The sequence below is a fragment of the Liolophura sinensis genome, chromosome 2, assembly GCF_032854445.1.
Source record: "Liolophura sinensis isolate JHLJ2023 chromosome 2, CUHK_Ljap_v2, whole genome shotgun sequence".
Taxonomy (NCBI): Eukaryota; Metazoa; Mollusca; class Polyplacophora; order Chitonida; family Chitonidae; genus Liolophura; species Liolophura sinensis.
The window spans coordinates 25,206,665-25,221,320 of record NC_088296.1 but is presented as its reverse complement, the minus strand read 5'-3'; the positions used below and the strand labels follow the sequence as shown (position 1 = coordinate 25,221,320).

The window sequence follows — 14,656 nt, the reverse complement described above, 5'->3', positions numbered from 1 at the left end:
ATGGAATCTGTATGAAATGGCTTTCAGAGGGTGCACACTAATAATTTAATGGTGATTTGTTCCTGTAATGCACACGGACTGAACCTTGCTGGTCCAACTGCAGTGTGAAGCCAGGAGGCTTCTCAGGTGCAGAGTGAAAGCTGGTTGTTCCCCCTGTCACAACTCCCATTTCCTCCCCAGAAATCTGACTGCCTCTTGAATGTTTTTAGTGTCATTTAAAGCGTCAGTCAGGTTCGTCAGAGGTGGTGGCCTCACACCAATGCGGTACCTGTGAGTTCAAGTCCAACTCTTTCTTGGTTCCTCTCCGGCAGCACGTGAGAAGGTCGTCAGCAACCTGCCGATGGTCGTGGGTTCCCCCAGGATCTGCCCTGTTTCCGCCCACCGTAACGCTATACGTGAAATATTGTTGAGTACGGCGTAAAACACCAATCAGTTACATAAATAAACAAACAATAATCAAGTCAACCATTCTAGTAAAGATTGACCATTTCCTAAATGCTGTTTCAAAAGAGTGTCACTAGTGTGAAGAGAGAACTGAAAAATTGTCTAGGAGGATTAATAACTTTTTTTTTTTTCATTTGATAGAATCTAAATCAGAACCCAAGAACATTATTGCCAAAGTTCTACGGCCTTTACTGTTATCAGGTGAGTTGTGTTTAGTTCTGGGTGTAGATTGCCAAAGTTCTGCGGCCTTTACTGTTATCAGGTGAGTTGTGTTTAGTTCTGGGTGTAGATTGCCAAAGTTCTACGGCCTTTAGTGTTATCAGGTGAGTTGTGTTTAGTTCTGGGTGTAGATTGCCAAAGTTCTACGGCCTTTACTGTTATCAGGTGAGTTGTGTTTAGTTCTGGGTGTAGATTGCCAAAGTTCTACGGCCTTTAGTGTTATCAGGTGAGTTGTGTTTAGTTCTGGGTGTAGATTGCCAAAGTTCTACGGCCTTTACTGTTATCAGGTGAGTTGTGTTTAGTTTTGGGTGTAGATTGCCAAAGTTCTACAGCCTTTACTGTTATCAGGTGAGTTGTGTTTAGTTCTGGGTGTAGATTGCCAAAGTTCTACGGCCTTTACTGTTATCAGGTGAGTTGTGTTTAGTTCTGGGTGTAGATTGCCAAAGTTCTACAGCCTTTACTGTTATCAGGTGAGTTGTGTTTAGTTCTGGGTGTAGATTGCCAAAGTTCTACGGCCTTTACTGTTATCAGGTGAGTTGTGTTTAGTTCTGGGTGTAGATTGCCAAAGTTCTACGGCCTTTACTGTTATCAGGTGAGTTGTCTTTATTTTTGGGAGGAGATTGCCAAAGTTCTACGGTCTTACTGTTATCAGGTGAACTGTCTTTATTTCTCGGAGAAGATTACCTCTTATTTATGATGCGGGCAAACAAAAGAATGAGAATATTTGCCTATTGTAAACGAAACTAAACAGTAACTATTGAAATTTAATTAACTCAATATTGTGTCTTTTTCATCTTCTGTCACATAGATCGATTAAATGTGGTTTAAAACATTGAGAGTATGCAAATTACATGTAAACATTTAAACAAGAAGTATGTGGTTATGCCCCAGTTAGAGTAATCTAAAGCCTTACTGTAAGGTTTATGTGAAATTTAATGTCAATGTCGTAAATATGTATTGAAAGTTTTATCCTGCCACAAGCTGTATTTATGTTTGACTGATAATTTCGAGTAATGGCCAGCAAAATAAACAAAGCGCTTCTAAATTTCCACGAGAATATATTCATTTCCAGATCTAATTGTTATTTTAAACCAGGAATCCTCTTGTTCACTGTGATTGTAATGTGTGTATCATTACTCACTGTAAGTTTGCAGTTACAGTGTACATAGGATCATGGAAGGGATGTCATGGACCCATGTCCATGGTCCAGGTCCCATGTCCACCTGGATTGGAAGTGGTTTAGGATCCTTAAAATTTTCAAAATATCACTTATTATAAATTTATGCGTTCTTATAAAATTGTTAATTGATCCTTTTTCTGCCTTTCAGTGTGGTGGGAAAAATATCCGTTTCGTTGTGATGAACAACTTATTGCCTTCATCAATTAAACTCCACGAAAAGTATGATTTGAAAGGAAGCACGTACAAACGAAAGGCTTCTAAAAGTGAACGAGCCAAGCCTAGTCCAACGTTAAAAGATTTAGATTTTCTTGACAACCATCCTGAAGGCTTGATTTTGGAGAAGGAGACGTATGATGCTTTGATCAAAACTATAAACAGAGATTGTATGGTAAGATTTGGTGCAGTGCTTTTCTCCACTATTAACTTGACTATGCTTTGACTGTCGAAAAACACCTTGAGTAATTCAATGAAACGAGTGATTTAACTTTACTTTTGTGCACATTTTAATGTACAGTGTTTGAAAGATAAATGTACCATTTCCGTTGTGTGTGCAGAACAAGGCTTTTTGTACCAAGCACATGTAACTGAATGTTATTCTTAAGTTCCAGTTATTGCATTACAATTAATTTATATCATCTTCATGTTTACAGGTTTTAGAAAGTTTCAAGATAATGGACTTCAGTCTCCTGTTAGGTGTTCATAACTTGGACTTCACAGAGAGGAGACGGGTGAGTAGAGAGAGAGAGAGAGAGAGAGAGTAGACTATTGATGTGCTGGCTTCTCCAGGCTCTTAGGCTCAGAGACTTTTGACCAAAGCAGTCAAGGATAAGAATTCCATCTCTTGCTCTTTTGTGTTTCGGCTTAAAGTCAAGAGGTTTGTCAGGTAATTTGTCAAAGGTCAGTGGTTTTACTCTGGGTACTCCACTCATGAAAGATGAAAAATTTATGAGTGTAACTTTTAGACAGCAATTAAATAAATGAAACAGCCTAAAGCAAAGGTGACTTATGAAGGATTCATATACCAGGATCACATATACAGTGTTGTTACATGTGTCTGTTGTTCTGTAGGGTGTATCAGAAGAGAGGGGAGGGGCTGGTCCCACTTCCCCCACAGAGTCCCAGGTGCCCAGTACAAGTGATGGCTCACAGGAAGGAGGGGCACAACCCTCAGGCCCCGGCAAAGGTAAGTCATCATATCACCTGGTAATATTCACTCAAACCTGTCGTGTAACGCCCTTTAGGAAAATGCTGGGGCCACTGGCAGATTTCATGAAAGCTTGTGCTTATAAGCAGGTATTATGTCACATACCTTGGTAATGACGGTAGTTTACGTGAAACTTGTACCTACATTCCTGGCGGGGCCTCCGTGGCTCAGTCAGTTACCGCTCTAGCGCAGCGTAATGACCCAGGAGCCTCTCACCAATGCGGTCGCTGTGAGTTCGCTGTACCCGGTTTCCTCCCACCATAATGCTGGCCGCCGTCGTATAAGTGAAATATTCTTGAGTATGGCGTAAAATACCAATCAAATAAATAAATTCCTGGCTGCACAAGGAAATGTGTTCAGATTTTGAGTACGGCATTTAAACATTGAAATCATTTCGGTGATGTAAAAATAAAAATAAAAAACGCCATGTTGTGAGTTGTAATAGTCACTGGTGAATCTCATGAATGCACGGTACTCTATGGCTGTAAGTGGGATTGTCTGCCAGGCACCTGTGGATGGTCGTGGGTTTCCCCCGGGCTCTGCCCGGTTTCCTCTTACCATAATGCTGGCCGCTGTCGTATCAGTGAAATATTCTTGAGAACGGCGTAAAACACCAGACAAATAAATAATAATAAATGAATGCTCGGTGAATCCCCTGAATGCTTGGTGAATCTCCTGAATGCTCGGTGAATCCCCTGAATGCTTGGTGAATCTCCTGAATGCTCGGTGAATCTCCTGAATGCACGGTGAATCTCCTGAATGCACGGTGAATCTCCTGAATGCACGGTGAATCTCCTGAATGCACGGTGAATCTCCTGAATGCACGGTGAATCTCCTGAATGCACGGTGAACCTCTGCTCTGGTACAGGGAAATCCCTCCAGTCACTGTTCAGTTGTCTTTGACGACATCAAGTGGTTGACGAAGCTTGTGCGACTGTTTGTTAAGCCTAATGATTATATCATCTTATTTATACTATTATATTGTTCACATTCCTGCACATAAGAATTTCTCAGTAACTTGCCAAAGGCTGGTGGTGTACCATGTGAATTCCGGTTTCTCATAAAACTGATTGACCTGGTATTAGTAAAAATGAAGTGAATATGAAGTGACAAAATCAATCAGTCAGACATTTACACAACTACTGGACATGAATCTAAGTGACATTCAAGGGTGAGATATGGAATTCGTTGTGGAGTGTGTGTTGTATTATTAAAAATGGTTGATAAAGGTAAGGATGTGCCTTTCTCTAAAATGGTAAAAAGTAGTATTGCAGTGTGAATGCTCTGATCCAGACGATATACTCACCTTCAGCAGTGGCTAGTGGGCAGTTACTGTCACTTTTGTGTTGGGCGAGTTAAGCCTGTGGGCATGAGGTAAACAGCAAGTGCCCGGCTATGCGCTGTCTAGAATAGATCCATATCAGCCTTCATGGTTGATTATGGCATAGTTTTTCAAAACTAGTAGTGATTCTTGAGTTTGCTACAGATGATATTGTATCAGCCAGGTGATACCACATGAGCTATGAAGGATGACATACAAGTTTTCTTTTTGCAGCTAATCTCCAGCGAGGTAAATCCTTGAGGACTCGCTTGGCCCAGTATTCCACAGCCTTGGAGGCCATCCAGGCCAACACGGAGCCGGTGGAGATTGATAATGAAGATGTGCCGTAAGTGTCAGAGAAAACCTGGGGGTAGACTGTGGTCTGTGAAATGTTGGCTGGTTTGTGTCTGGTGTGGGAACATACCATCCAGGCCAGTGAAGAGCCGGTGGAGATTGATAATGAAGATGTGCCATAAGTGTCAGAGCAAACCTGGGGGGTAGACTTTGGTCTGTGAAATGTTAGCTGGTTTGTGTCTTGTGTGGGAACATACCATCCAGGCCAGTGAAGAGCCGGTGGAGATTGATAATGAAGATGTGCCATAAGTGTCAGAGCAAACCTGGGGGGAAGACTTTGGTCTGTGAAATGTTGGCTGGTTTGTGTCTTGTGTGGGAACATACCATCCAGGCCAGTGAAGAGCCGGTGGAGATTGATAATGAAGATGTGCCATAAGTGTCAGAGAAAACCTGGGGGGAGGTGGGGGGTGGGAGGTAGACTGGCCTGTGAAATGTTGGCTGGTTTGTGTCTGGTGTGGGAACATACCATCCAGGCCAGTGAAGAGCCGGTGGAGATTGATAATGAAGATGTGCCATAAGTGTCAGAGAAAACCTGGGGGGAGGTGGGGGGTGGGAGGTAGACTTTGGTCTGTGAAATGTTGGCTGGTTTGTGTCTGGTCTGGGAACATAGCATCCAGGCCAGTGAAGAGCTGGTGGAGATTGATAATGAAGATGTGCCGTAAGTGTCAGAGCAAACCTGGGGGGGAAAACTTTGGTCTGTGAAATGTTGGCTGGTTTGTGTCTTGTGTGGGAACATAGCATCCAGGACAGTGAAGAGCCGGTGGAGATTGATAATGTAGATGTGCTGTAAGTCTCAGAGCAAACCTTGGGGGAAGACTTTGGTCTGTGAAATGTTGGCTGGTTTGTGTCTGGTCTGGGAACATAGCATCCAGGCCAGTGAAGAGCCGGTGGAGATTGATAATGAAGATGTGCCGTAAGTGTCAGAGCAAACCTGGGGGGAAGACTTTGGTCTGTGAAATGTTGGCTGGTTTGTGTTGGGTATGGGAACATACCATCCAGGCCAATGCGGAGCCGGTGGAGATTGATAATGTAGATGCACTGTAAGTCTCAGAGTAAACCTTGGGGGGTAGACTTAGGTCTGTGAAATGTTGGCAGGTTTGTGTTGGGTATGGGAACATACCATCCAGGCCAATGCGGAGCCGGTGGAGATTGATAATGTAGATGCACTGTAAGTCTCAGAGTAAACCTTGGGGGGTAGACTTTGGTCTGTGAAATGTTGGCAGGTTTGTGTTGGGTATGGGAACATACCATCCAGGCCAATACGGAGCCGGTGGAGATTGATAATGTAGATGCACTGTAAGTCTCAGAGTAAACCTTGGGGGGTAGACTTTGGTCTGTGAAATGTTGGCTGGTTTGTGTTGGGTATGGGAATATACCATCCAGGCCAATACGGAGCCGGTGGAGATTGATAATGTAGATGCACTGTAAGTCTCAGAGTAAACCTTGGGGGGTAGACTTTGGTCTGTGAAATGTTGGCAGGTTTGTGTTGGGTATGGGAACATACCATCCAGGCCAATACGGAGCCGGTGGAGATTGATAATGTAGATGCACTGTAAGTCTCAGAGTAAACCTTGGGGGGTAGACTTAGGTCTGTGAAATGTTGGCAGGTTTGAAAAGGTGAAAGAATGTGGACTTCTTCCTTTAAACCTAACATCCACTGTTAATGTAAAATAATTTTAAGAATGGCATAAACACCCGATCAAATCAAGCAAACAATGAACCAAAATAGATTAAAAACATTCACAGTGTGCTGAATATTTTTGACTTTTATGTTTGTTGCAGGCCTGGTGGTATTCCGGCCAGGAACGGGAAGGGAGAGCGACTGTTGTTGTACATTGGTATTATTGACATTCTTCAGAGCTACAGGCTGAAGAAGAAACTGGAACATTCAATGAAGGCTATTCTCACAGATGGGGTAATGGCGTACTTGTACATGAAGTATACACAGTTAGTGTATTAGGCCAAGACTGGTACCAAGATTCAAGCCTGGCTTACCGTTCGATACACTTTTGAACAACTGGACAATATAGTTTGTACTGTATTGAGCGTAAAACGTTGCCCCAAAAATACATTTTAACAGATATGTGAAGGTCATGAAATGTTAACTTTGGTTACCAAAAATTACATTTTCCCTGCAGGATGTTATTCTATTATCTAAGCCAACCTCAAAACACGTTTCTAAGATGCAAACTAAGTAACTTTTTAGTTGAGGTATTGAGGTATAGAGGCTTGTAGTATTAAGATTTTAGCCTGGCTTAAGTTTTGATACACTATCGAACAACCAGCTCCTGATGCCTATTCTGAAACATGTTGTCAACCAGCTACATGGAACCTGTTGTCTGTCATTCAAAGGGGGTAGAATTGTTTTGCTTGTTGTGATAAATTAATCTCAGTGACAGAACTGCAGAGGGGAGTTAATATTCATGATGTTAGTGAATTTAGGATTCAGTATTCAAGACGTGCTTTAAAACTTCTTATCAGTGAAATTCCTTATTTCCGGTGTTAGTAAAGAAAATTTCACTTCAGAGTCGGGTTTCAGAATGAAAACCGTTCATTGTTTGATCATCTCATTTTCGATACTTTAATCATTAAATTCTTCAGCAGAAGTGCTCGTGTTGTATTAACCCTTAATCCACCACTTAGTTGTTTTTTCTCTTTTTTTGCTTGTTTCAGGACACAGTTTCGGTCCATCGTCCTAGTTTTTATTCCAATCGCTTTCAACAGTTTTTCTCACAAAAAGTATTCAAATATGTACAAACACGTAAGTATTTACCATGTTAAATCAGTGAAACATTTGCCTACTGTTTTGGCTATCTTTCTTATCACTCATATTGTAAGAGTCTTGCATTTTAGCTTTTCTTATCAACTTCGTGCGTTATAATTTTAAGAAGATATTTCTTTATTGTAAAAGTGTGTTGTTAACTGTAACTGTTTGCTTGCGGTTGAAAAAATTTGGCACTAAACACTTTGACATGTGGTGTTGAACGTTTTGACATGTGGTGTTGAACGTTTTGACATGTGGTGTTGAACACTTTGACATGTGGTGTTGAACACTTTGACATGTGGTGTTGAACGTACACTATTTTGATAGGAGTCAGAATGATTTAGGTTGAAAAAATTTGGAGTAAAATTTAACTGTTCTGTTTTTTTCTGTAACTGTTTTTCGGAAATTGACACGATGTAATGCAGTGATATTAACGCATCAGGGCAGGTGTTCATCTTCACAAAGATACATGGCACAGTAGAGCATACACTTTGTACGGCCTAGCATACACTTCATACGGCCTAGCATACACTTTGTACAGCCTAGCATACACTTCATACGGCCTAGCATACACTTCGTACGGCCTAGCATACACTTCATACGGCCTAGCATACACTTCATACAGCCTAGCATAAACTCCATACAGTCTAGCATAAACTCCATACAGTCTAGCGTACACTTCATACAACCTAGCACACACTTCATACGGCCTAGCACACACTTGTACGGCCTAGCATACACTTCATATGGCCTAGCATACACTTCATACAACCTAGCACACATTTCATACGGCCTAGCATACTCTTTATGTAACCTAGCATACACTTCATACAATTTATCATACATGGCATACAGCCAAGCATACACTGCAAAGTCACGGGATATTGTTCTTACAGATTTTATTAATAGTCTCGCCATAATATTTTGGTAACATTACGGATGTGGCAAAACATTGCTCTTTTTGTAAATGTTTATGGCATGTATAAAAACACAACTCTTCAGAAACTTCGGGCCCAAAGTTCTCAACAGGTTGTTTGCTGATCAAGGGGAGATAACTCCCAAACAGCATAGTTAACTGTAAGATTTGCTGTCCTTCAGCATCTGCATGTACATGTGTATTTTTTTAATAACTCTTTCATTGTTTATGTAAATAATTGAACTCAACGTATAATTGAAAATGAACTGTTGGCAGTATTTACCTGTGTAACGTCCATGCATCGGTACACATTTACCTGTAAGTAACTGGCTGTTCTGTGTATCATTGCACGCCTCTGTTCAGTTATTCAAAGGTGTCACTCAAGTTGAATCGGATGAAAACCTGAATACCACGCAATTAGACCTATAAGTCCCTGTATTTGACCAATAATTTAGTCAGTGATTAAGTCTCTGATAGCCTGATTCTGAGAGACTTGTAAATCTATAGAAAGGTGCTTTGAGTGTCTTTAATAAGGTAAGATGATATCCTGCTGTGTACAATTCAGCACAGAAAGCAATATTTGAGGACTTTTGCCTTATAAATGCATATTGTCGGTGAGGGGGAGGGGGTGTTGAAGTGATTTGGGAATAAAATACAGCGATCCTTGAATACCACCAGGTCATGACAAATAGTGAGTTTTAGTCTACACTAAAATGGTCACACAATATAACCTTGGATACACTTTAGTCTACACTAAAATGCTCACACAGTATCAGCTGGGATACACTTTAGTCTACACTAAAGTGCTCACACAGTATCAGCTTGGATACACTTTAGTCTACAGTAAAATGGTGACACAGTATCAGCTTGGATACACTTTAGTCTACATTAAAATGCTCACACAGTATCAGCTTGGATACACTTTAGTCTACACTAAAATGCTCACACAGTATCAACTTGGATACACTTTAGTCTACACTAAAATGCTCACACAGTATCAGCTTGGATACACGTTAGTCTACACTAAAATGGCCACACAGTATCAGCATGGATACACTTTAGTCTACACTAAAATGCTCACACAGTATCAGCTTGGATACACTTTAGTCTACACTAAAATGGTCACACAGTATCAGCTTGGATACACTTTAGTCTACACTAAAATGTTAACACAGTATCAGCTTGGATACACGTTAGTCTACACTAAGATGGTGACACAGTATCAGCTTGGATACACTTTAGTCTACACTAAAATGCTCACACAGTATCAGCTTGGATACACTTTAGTCTACACTAAAATGCTCACAGTATAGCTTGGATACACGTTAGTCTACACTAAAATGGCCACACAGTATCAGCATGGATACACTTTAGTCTACACTAAAATGCTCACACAGTATCAGCTTGGATACACTTTAGTCTACACTAAAATGGTCACACAGTATCAGCTTGGATACACTTTAGTCTACACTAAAATGTTAACACAGTATCAGCTTGGATACACGTTAGTCTACACTAAGATGGTGACACAGTATCAGCTTGGATACACTTTAGTCTACACTAAAATGCTCACACAGTATCAGCTTGGATACACTTTAGTCTACACTAAAATGCTCACAGTATAGCTTGGATACACGTTAGTCTACACTAAAATGCTCACACAGTATCAGCTTGGATACACTTTAGTCTACACTAAAATGCTCACACAGTATCAGCTTGGATACACTTTAGTCTACACTAAAATGCTCACACAGTATCAGCTTGAATACACTTTAGTCTACACTAAAATGGTCACACAGTATCAGCTTGGATACACTTTAGTCTACACTAAAATGCTCACACAGTATCAGCTTGGATACACTTTAGTCTACACTAAAATGCTCACTCAGTATCAGCTTGGATACACTTTTGAACAGCTGTAATAGTAAAATGTCATATAGTGTATTCATAGTTTACCTGCGTCCAATAAGTCTGTATGCACCGATTTCACTATCACTGTCTCTTAATGCATGTATGAACACGTCTGCACTGTTTTTTGGTGGAATGTTGCACTAGTGCTGTCCTGCATTTGTATTGTTTTCAAGAACTGGTAGAAAATCAGGTGTTTTTTTTTTTATCTTTTTTCTTAAATCTTCCAGTTCCTTATAACACAAGCTAGTGGTTTCAGTGTCGGTGTTGAGTTCAAACTTTTCTCTAGCTACTTGTAATGTCAAGCTGTTATGTTCGAGAAAAGCATTTGCTTGAGAAAGGTGTTTGTTTGATCAAGTAATTCATTTGAGAAAGACATTTGCTTGAGAAAGGTGTTTGTTTGATAAGGTAATTCATTTGAGAAAGACATTTGCTTGAGAAAGGTGTTTGTTTGATAAAGTAATTCATTTGAGAAAGACATTTGCTGGAGACAGGCATTAGCATGAGAAAATTTGTCCACCATCCATAAAACTTCTAGCTTGTGATATGGTCAAAGGTGACACGGAATTGAATTGGGTTAAATTCCTGCAATGTCTGTCACATAGATAAGAACTTTCGGCCTTGTTTCACAAAGCAAAAATGAACAATGTTGATTGGAGTAACCATGGCAACATATCATGAAAACAATGTGCTGTCATGGTGACCACATAATGCTTCATGTAAGGGTTGTAGTTTTTGTGAAACAAGCCTCAGCCACTATAAAGTTTTATTAATGTCAGATTATTTCTCATTCAAAGACTTTTAAGATAATAATCAGTGTGAACACAGATATTTTTCAAGAACTTAAGACGGACTGCTATTAAAATTAAGCTTAATTTATTTTGGTGAAAGTGTATATGAGACAAATATACATATATATATATATATCTATATATATCTATATATATATATATATATATACATTTATACAGAAATTGAGTACAGTTTTGCATTGAATACTGGTTCCGGAATTTTCAGAAATTTTTTATTTTATGCTTATTATAGAATTTCATTTGCTTTTTGCCTATCTGTCCTTGAATAGCTTGGTTTGTTTGCTGTGATTGACCTTTCCGCTTATTTGCAGATTACGATATTGATTAATGTATTTTTTAGGATGAACCTTGTTTTTTTACAAGTATAATGTTAAAATGCATTTACTGAAGCCCGAAGACAGGCCCAGGCAGAAATTAAAGTACATGTAGGGGCAGAAGTTTACTGTTGACTTCTTGATGGAGTTTTCAACTGATCTCATAAGCTTGAAAAAATTAATATCTTGAAAGATAATGAAGAACAATTTATAGGCATTAAAAATCACACAGCCAAAGGTTATGCATCCTGATCTTTCCTGTGACCCTCATGTACATGATGTAATGCTCCCCCCCCCCTCCAAACCCCTCTTTCCCAAATGTGAAACCAATGTTGCATGTGAAGTTTATCAGTTGGTTTTATCGTAAAATGTGTTTAGAGACAGTAGGCGGCAGAAAATGCATCTGGAAGTGGCTAATCAGTGCATACAGAAGTTTGCTTCTTTGTCGTCTTGTGCAGTTATAAGTATATAATACCTGTCTGGCCCCAGGATCACGAAGCAGTTCCAGACTTAAGTCATATTTAGTCTTAACTTAAGGTGAAATTGCTGAGCTTGTGTTTGAACTATAGTGATAATTTTCATTTCTGTCATGTTAGTCTAGGACATAAAAATTTCAAAGGTAAGCAACAATTTTAGAGTAGAAAACGGTTTTGGACCAGTTCTGACTTAAGTCAGAGGCAGTTTTTGATCCCGGGGCCTGTAGTTTAGAAATGTTTTTGTTAAATGTTGGTGATATTTATTTTATTAATGTAAGTTTGTAATACTCAGTGTACACAAGTGAAGAGAATCATGAATTCTACAGGGGAAGACTTGACCAGAGGCATCGACACAAAAGAGCACAGACATACTTGTACTGTAACACTTCAACCTTTTAATTTTTATTTAACTTTTATTGAATCATATTCTGAGGGCATAAGCCTAAACGGATAGAATTATACTTTTTGTGACGCCCTGAGATTGGCCCATGTAACAAATGCAGTTTTGTCCTCGAAATCAAATGGAAACTGAAAATATGACATTCATAGATGCGAAAAGGTTGAGCAATTAGGTTATGTACTGCAAGCAGTCCAGTTCACAACGAGCAAGAATGATATGGTTTATCATAGCATTGCACATGGATGCCTGCTTCTCATCTAATAAACGGATCAACATTTAGTGAAAAAGTCACATTTTTGCCAGAGACATTCAGATATATAATGAACATGAGCTTTGATGTACCCATTAAAAAGACATTGTGAGAGTGTGACTGGTGTTTCCAGTGAGAGGAATTTCTGAAAATATTGTTCAAATTTCAACCCTTTTTGAAATACCAAGTATACATTTGCCTAAATCAGTCTTGATCAGTCAGCATACATGTGGCTTATCAATCTTTCACCAGTTACCGGCAACATTTTTATACCATTTCTTGACCATCCATGTAGATATTTATGATCGTTTTTTCCCAAAACTACATTGCATATTAAGTTTCGCGCACGGTGAATAACCACAAAAACGACATTTTAAGAAGCAGATAAATGTTTAAAAAAATTATTTTTGGCACTAAAACTTTGATTTCTCCAGTGGGATATTATCACCCTTTCCAAACTAACCACAAAAATTTTGTCTAAGTTCTACAGAACTGGTAATAGGGCACAATGCACAACTTGGTCATGAGCGAATGCTTAGGGCAAAACGTACAACTTGGTCATGAGCGAATGCTTAGGGCACAACGTACAGCTTGGTCATGAGCGAATGCTTAGGGCACAACGTACAACTGGGTCATGAGCGAATGCTTAGGGCACAACGAAGAACTTGGTCATGAGCGAATGCTTAGGGCACAGTGTACATGTTCAACTTGGTCATGAGCGAATGCTTAGGGCACAATGTACATGTACAGCTTGGTCATGAGCGAATGCTTAGGGCACAATGTACATGTACGGCTTGGTCATGAGCAAATGTTTAGGTCATTTACTGTGCTTTCATTTATTTATTTGATTGGTTGGTGTTTTACTCCGTTCTCAAGAGTATTTCACTTATACGACTGCGGCCAGCATGATGGTAGGAGGAAACTGGTTAGAGCCCGGGGTAAACCCACGACCATCCACAGGTTGCTGCAGACCTTCCCCACATACGGCTGGAAAGGAAGCCAGCATGTAGCAATCATACCTGTACATGTACAGAACAGACCAGGTACATGCTGGTTATACCTGGACATTCATATATAGAAGTACTCTGCATGACAGTGGATGTATCGTATATGTGATATTCCTTCTCTGTACCCAACCACTGCACAGTATGTAGACAATCTGCGGTCAAAACTTAATGAAGACACAATATTAAATCCGACCCACATTTGTATAGGCGAATTGGATTGGTCAAACATTTGGTAAAAGCTACTGCGATTGGAGAGAAGCAGCCATCATCAAGTGAGTGGGTAGATCAATGCAGACAAGATTGTATTCAGTTTATGAACACAGGTTTTAGTAAAATGAAGGAACATAGCCTAAGTACAGCCACTGCTGTAGGGTGGTGTAGGATACACTTCTTAGTACCAAAATGTCTCTTCAGGCTTGTATTTAATGGTCTTGTTTTTTTTATTTACATGTTGTATATTTCTGGAGTGCCCCTGATACCTGTACAAGTAACTATTTTACCCATTGTTTATGGTTATGTCCTCTCTTTCTTCCCTGCCAACAGTGGACCCACCCCTACTTAAGGGCATGCAACGTTTTCGAAAATTGGTACACTTAGGTAACTATGGCAACCCATAAATGGAGTCTAGCGCCACCTAATAATTTGCCTGTTTTCAGTTCTTCTCTCAACTGCATTGTAAAGCAAGCTGTGGTTGGTTTGCACAGGGTCTTTGATTTTGAACTGTGGTGTCTTTTGTAACTGAATTACTGGTAAAACCTTTCTCGTCAAATACATGTTTTTTTTTTTCCAAAAAAGTGAAACAAGTTAAAAAATGTTTCTGTTAATAATGAGGGCACCATTGTTAATGATTCATTTTTTTTATTTGATTGGAATATTTTGAAATATTAGGAATATTTAGATTAGAGTATTTCACTGTTTTTTTTTTTTTGGAACTTTAAAGTGAAATAATTTAATGGTCAGAATGGCAGAGTTGTTACATCTTTAATGGAGTAAAAAGAATTAATATTACCATTTGGGAAAATGAAATGAGTTGTTAATCTTACACTGCCTTATTGCATTATGTAAATGTAGTATTTTGTTCAGTTTG

At 39.5% G+C, this 14,656-nt stretch overlaps 1 protein-coding gene across 3 annotated transcripts in view; it reads left to right on the top strand.

The window, feature by feature from the left end:
- LOC135463112 (phosphatidylinositol 4-phosphate 5-kinase type-1 alpha-like) overlaps positions 1-14,656 on the top strand; it is a 66,041-nt gene that overhangs the window by 23,974 nt on the left and 27,411 nt on the right. For 2 of the 3 annotated variants that reach the window (XM_064740433.1, XM_064740434.1), the window contains exons 7-14: positions 586-645; positions 1,992-2,231; positions 2,494-2,571; positions 2,912-3,026; positions 4,603-4,714; positions 6,505-6,637; positions 7,396-7,483; positions 14,113-14,166. In XM_064740433.1, the coding sequence (XP_064596503.1) occupies positions 586-645; positions 1,992-2,231; positions 2,494-2,571; positions 2,912-3,026; positions 4,603-4,714; positions 6,505-6,637; positions 7,396-7,483; positions 14,113-14,166 (880 nt within the window). The remainder of the gene's footprint in view (positions 1-585; positions 646-1,991; positions 2,232-2,493; positions 2,572-2,911; positions 3,027-4,602; positions 4,715-6,504; positions 6,638-7,395; positions 7,484-14,112; positions 14,167-14,656) is intronic. The other variant, XM_064740432.1, reaches the window with a different exon arrangement.